This window comes from Capra hircus, chromosome 19 (genome assembly GCF_001704415.2).
Source record: "Capra hircus breed San Clemente chromosome 19, ASM170441v1, whole genome shotgun sequence".
Lineage (NCBI taxonomy): Eukaryota > Metazoa > Chordata > Mammalia > Artiodactyla > Bovidae > Capra > Capra hircus.
In genome coordinates, this window is record NC_030826.1 from 40,949,822 (window position 1) to 40,955,700 (window position 5,879).

Genomic DNA, 5,879 nt, shown 5'->3' on the forward strand with positions numbered 1-5,879 from the left:
ATATCACCCTATTAACCTCACAATCAACCAATCAGAAAACTGAGTGTGAGCTGATCCTGGACCCTAAGACCCTCCTCTTCACCTTGTCTTTAAAAACACTTCCCTGAGATCCATTGGTGAGTTCAGGTCTTTTGAGCCCAAGCTGCCAATTCTCCTTGCTTGGTTCCATGTTGGTTGCCTTGCAGTCAACTCTGTACTTTTCTTCACCACAATGCAGTGTCAAAAGATTTGTTTTGCTGTGCATGAGCGAGCAGATCTAAATTGGTTTGGTAACAGTAGGGGTGCTTCCTATGTGCCAGGCACTTTATATACATTAAGTTGCTTAACTTACCCAGAAATTTACGTTGATAAGTATTCATTTTCTCATTTTGTAGACAGGGAAAACTGGAGGTCAGAAAATTTAAGTTAAACTGATGAATTTTTTGCTTTAAGTAAATATATACCTTTTAGAATTCTTTTCATAAGGACAATTCGCTTCTAATGTATTTTGATTCAATAAGTAGAAATTGACTACCAGCTATATTCTAAACATCAGCCTCAGTAATGGGAACCAGGCAAATTGTGGCTCCTTCATTGGAGGTAGAGAAATAGATACTCACAATCCTGTGCCTTGTGAAGAGGCAAGGAAGTATAGGATGTTACTGGCACAACTCAGGGGCACCTAGCCTAGCTTGTGGGTGTGTGCATGTGTGTTCACGCATGTCATGCATGCGTGTTTGTGTGATGGAGGGCTTCAGTTCAGTTCAGTTCAGTTCAGTCGCTCAGTCGTGTCCGACTCTTTGCGACCCCATGAACTGCAGCACGCCAGGCCTCCCTGTCCATCACCAACTCCCGGAGTTCACTCAGACTCACGTCCATCGAGTCAGTGATGCCATCTCATCCTCGGTCGTCCCCTTCTCTTCCTGCCCTCAATCCCCCCCAGCATCAGAGTCTTTTCCAATGAGTCAACTCTTCTCATGAGGTGGCCAAAGTACTGGAGTTTCAGCTTTAGCATCACTCCTTCCAAAGAACACCCAGGGCTGATCTCCTTCAGAATGGACTGGTTGGATCTCCTTGCAGTCCAAGGGACTCTCAAGAGTCTTCTCCAACACCACAGTTCAAAAGCATCAATTCTCTGGCGCTCAGCTTCCTTCACAGTCCAATTCTCACATCCATACATGGTGGAGGGTTTAGGACAGAACAATTGGAGAGGACTGAGCTGAATCTTGGAAATGACTCAGGGTTAGGTAGATGGAGAGGGTGGAGGGAAGGGGTAGATGAAAAGATATTCCAGATTAAATGAAGAACATGACAAAAGCAAAGACAGGGAACTTCGTGACTTGTGCCAGTTACTGTGAGAAGTTCAGAGTTGTTTAGAGTGAAACATAGTTGGGGAGTGTTGAGACATGAACCTGGAGATGTGAGCAAAGGACAAGCCACACAGGACCTAGTGTGCTCAGATTTCCTATGCACGCGGGCAGTCTGAGGACTGGTCTCACAGTCCTGTACCACTGGTTAAGACTCATACCTGGATCCCTGTACCTCTCCTTTCCCTCTCCTGTCTCCTTCATCCTCTCCATCTGTCTTCCTTTTCATTGTTTGCTCATGTGTACACTAATAAACATGCACTAATGAATGAATCAGGTAGCAGGGGGGGTTACAGGAAAAAAATTAGTTTATTGAAAAATAAGCAGGCAACACATTACAAAAGATGGAGGGGAGAGTTTGAGCAGCCTCTGGAATTCAGAATGGGTTTGCAACACCCACTCTGGGGACTTTTAAAGATGGCTTTAGCATCCATTGTGACTTCTGCTGATGGAGACACCTGCACATTTGATTGGACATCTGCTTATATATCCAGATGGTAAAATATAAAATGACGATTGTCACCTTATGAAAAAATGTCTATTTTTCTTTCAATGTAATTAAAATGCAGAGTGGATGCTTAAAATGCAGGATGTTGCTTTATAGGAAAGTGGGGTCTCAGCAGCAGGGGGAGGTCCTGAAGGTGCGGCAGGTGGTGCGGCAGGGGGCCGGCTGGCAGCTGGTGGGGCGGCAGCACGGGGACTGCACAGACACGGGCTGGCAGCACGTGGTGGCCCAGCAGCAGGGGCGGCAGACCACGGCCTGGCACGACGTGGGGCAGCAGGTGATGGGGCGGCAGCAGCCCTCCTGCAGGCTGCAGGGGTCGCAGCAGACCGGGCGGCGGCAGGGCTCGCAGATGGGGCGCGTGCAGCGGGACACGAAGGTCACGGGGCGGCTCACGGTGGTCTGGCAGGACACGGGGCGGCAGCAGCAGGGGTCGCGGTAGCAGCCGGGCTGGAGGCAGCCTCCGCCACAGCTGAGGGAGGAGAAGGTGGGGCCGCAGCAGGAGCCGGTCATGGTGGTGTGTGGGGCCGAGTGGGGTTGAGGTGGTGAGCGGAGTTGAGTGTTCTCAGGTGTGAGTGTCTTCCCCCTGCTCGGGGCCCTTTATATACCCTGGCCAGGAGCTGATGATCCCCAAAGACTCATGCCATTCCTTGTTAATATTCTGGCCAATTAAGTGAGGATTTAGCATTGACTAATATCAGTTTTGGTAACCCTCTACCCCTATATCCACGCACACACCCCACAGATATTTTCTGTTTTCTTGTTTTGTTTATATTCACCAAATCTAGCTACATGATTTGCAGCTAGTGAAATTTCCTTTGAAATATTCTAATCCATATAAAGAAGGATGTGTTTTCCAAATTATGCTAGTATCTAATTACCCTTTGGCCTTGTAGTTAGCATTTTATTTCTGGACTTCAAAGACTCCCATAATTTCCACCCAAACATGACCTGGTATTTACAACCGTGCACATGAAGCTAACATGTAGCTTCACATGTAGCTCACAGTAGCACTCCAGGCAGCCCAGAGTCACCTGTTTCCTAGGTGTCTCCTTCCATGACGCACTGAAAGGCAAGCTTGTGGTTTTCCATATGAGGAGGGCCACATGGCACCCAGGATGGCTGCCACATGGTTTAATCACTCCTCCCCAGGAGGGCCTGGGTGGTCCTGCCTTGGTTGCTGGTGTCTTCCCATTCACCTCCAGGTGGTTTCCCTCCTCACCTTCCAAACCAAACTCAACCTCTCCCTTAACGATAGCACCCTCATCAAGCATCCACTGCAATTTTTATCTGTGTAATTTCTTGGGGTTGTCATTGCGTGTGTAGATTCTGCGAGGAGATGGCAGAGAACTTATACAAATATCTCCTCATTTTATAAAAAGGGTCATGTGGTTTCACCACGGTCCCCTAATGGGGCCCCAGTCTCCTCATTCCTCAGTAAACAATGTCTACTCTGACTTTTCTGTTTATCAGGCTCTGCAGATGATATAGTCGTTAGACAGGAGAGAAAATATCGTAAGTATTTTTTCCTTCCCCAGTTTTACTGGAATATAATTGACAATCTCAAGTAGGGATCACTTAGAGTGATTGCTGCCGTTGTTTAGTCGCTAAGTTGTATCCGACTCTTTGTGACCCCATGGACTGGAGGCCTTGCCAGGCTCCTCTGTCTATGGGATTCTGGAGTGGATTGCCATTTCCTTCCCCAGGGCATCTTCTCGACCCAGATTCTTTACCCCTGAACCACCGGGGAAGTCCCCAACTAAAAATGAATGAGGAAACAACTTACCCCAATGACAGATAATCCAAAAGGGCCTCGGGGCTTGCTTGCTAGGTCAGATCTGTGCACCAGCACAGAGGATCAATAGAGGTTGACTAATTAGTGCTGGGATGGGGTGGGGGTGCTGCTTTTTCCCAGGTCTTAAAGTATAGTCTGGTTTCCCTTGGTAGCACGTTGTGGTTCTGTGAGATATGCACTTGTCTAATTCCTTTTATTATTTTTCAATTGTATCTTCACCCTATACTTTACCCTTTATAATGAGTTCTATAAATTTAAATCTTGAGGAGAGTGAAAAAGTTGGCTTAAAGCTCAACATTCAGAAAACGAAGATCATGGCATCCAGTCCCATCACTCCATGGGAAATAGATGGAGAAACAGTGGAAACAGTGTCAGACTTTATTTTTTGGGGCTCCAAAATCACTGCAGATGGTGATTGCAGCCATGAAATTAAAAGACACTTACTCCTTGGAAGAAAAGTTATGACAAACCTAGACAGCATATTCAAAAGCAGAGACATTACTTTGCCGACTAAGGTCCGTCTAGTCAAGGCTATGGTTTTTCCTGTGGTCGTGTATGGATGTGAGAGTTGGACTGTGAAGAAAGCTGAGTGCTGAAGAATTGATGCTTTTGAACTGTGGTGTTGGAGAAGACTCTTGAGAGTCCCTTGGACTGCAAGGAGATCCAACCAGTCCATTCTGAAGGAGATCAACCCTGGGATTTCTTTGGAAGGAGTGATGCTAAAGCTGAAACTCCAGTACTTTGGCCACCTCATGCGAAGAGTTGACTCATTGGAAAAGACTTTGATGCTGGGAAGGATTGGGGGCAGGAGGAGAAGGGGACGACAGAGGATGAGATGGCTGGATGGCATCACTGACTTGATGGACGTGAGTCTGAGTGAACTCTGGGAGTTGGTGATGGACAGGGAGGCCTGGCGTGCTGCGATTCATGGGGTCACAAAGAGTAGGACACAACTGAGCGACTGAACTGAACTGAACTGATGTATGAAGTAAATTTACACTTTTCTTTTGAATTTGAAAAAAAAAAAGAATCCTGTCCTGTCAGCCATGTACTAAATGGAAAAAGAAGGGCCAAGAGCTTGCAAATCACTAATCAAATGCTTTTAAAATGACATTTGTCCTAAAATTACCCCCTTGAGCTATAAGGAGGAGGCTTTTTGTTGTTGTCATGAGGGTATCAGTTTTATTTTTGCTTCAATGACATCATGAAAGATATCATGAATATGAATTATATCAAGTTCATTCTCTATATTCCTCATGCCAAGATACCCTCTTGGCTCCTTTTATAATATTAGTTGATTTTTACTGTACAGACTAAATGTTCTCTGACATAATGTGGCTAGAATTACATGAAATATTGTGGGCAAAGTCACATTTTAATTTGATATAAGGGTAGTATATTCTGATGCTTACAAATAGCATTTTTATTTATGACTTACATTCTGTGGACATTTTTGGCCTCAACACACCATTGAACTAATGTATCATAGTTTTACAAGGAATTTCTTAACTAGGCCCTTACCGGAAGCTTATACCCATTTCCCCCTAAGAACAGTTTATAATAGTTCCCTCTGGATGTATTGTCTCATTTGCTGATGCTGTGAGCACTCATTTTTCTTCTCAGTATGTAAGAGCTTTAAGTTGCTATATGTATTGAGTACTAGGAGACACAGAAGAGGAGTGTTTGATCCCTGGTTCAGGAAAATCCCCTGGAGTAGGAAATGGCAACCCACTCCAGTATTCTTGCATGGAAAATTCCATGGACAGCAGAGCCTGGTGGACTAAGTCTATGGGTTTTCAAAGAGTCAGACATGACTGAGCATGTGCATGCACACACACATGCACACACATGTACACACATGTACAGTCCAGGGACTATAATAGGTGTCTTTACCTATCTTATTAGTCATCATAGCAATCAAATGAGTTACATATTATTACCTCTGTAGATAAAGAATTGAACCTCAGCCAGGTTAACTAGTTTGCCCAAGGTTATACAGTTCTTAAATAATTGGAATAACACAGGTCTCAAGAGTCTGGGTTCATCCCAAGTATGTCTGACCCTTAAACTTATGTTTTAACAAACATGCTTACAAAATCCAATGGGATTTTTCTTCAATTTAAGATGAATAATTTCACTTTTTACTATTCTTAAGTGCTTTTAAAAATATTTACACTTATTTTTAAATAAACTATTGAGATATCTGGCATGTCCTTCAATTTCAGCTTCATGCACA

General features: G+C 44.7%; 1 protein-coding gene across 1 annotated transcript; it reads right to left on the reverse strand.

The window, feature by feature from the left end:
* On the reverse strand, window positions 1,637–2,433 carry LOC108638299 (keratin, high-sulfur matrix protein, IIIA3-like). Its single transcript, XM_018065092.1, has one exon. It carries the CDS (start codon window positions 2,359–2,361, stop codon window positions 1,963–1,965), a length of 399 nt encoding a protein of 132 aa, XP_017920581.1. The 5' UTR covers window positions 2,362–2,433; the 3' UTR covers window positions 1,637–1,962.

Excerpts from the sequence above, each read along its gene's own strand:
- LOC108638299 (XM_018065092.1), bottom strand. The coding sequence starts at position 2,361 with ATGACCGGCTCCTGCTGCGGCCCCACCTTCTCCTCCCTCAGCTGTGGC.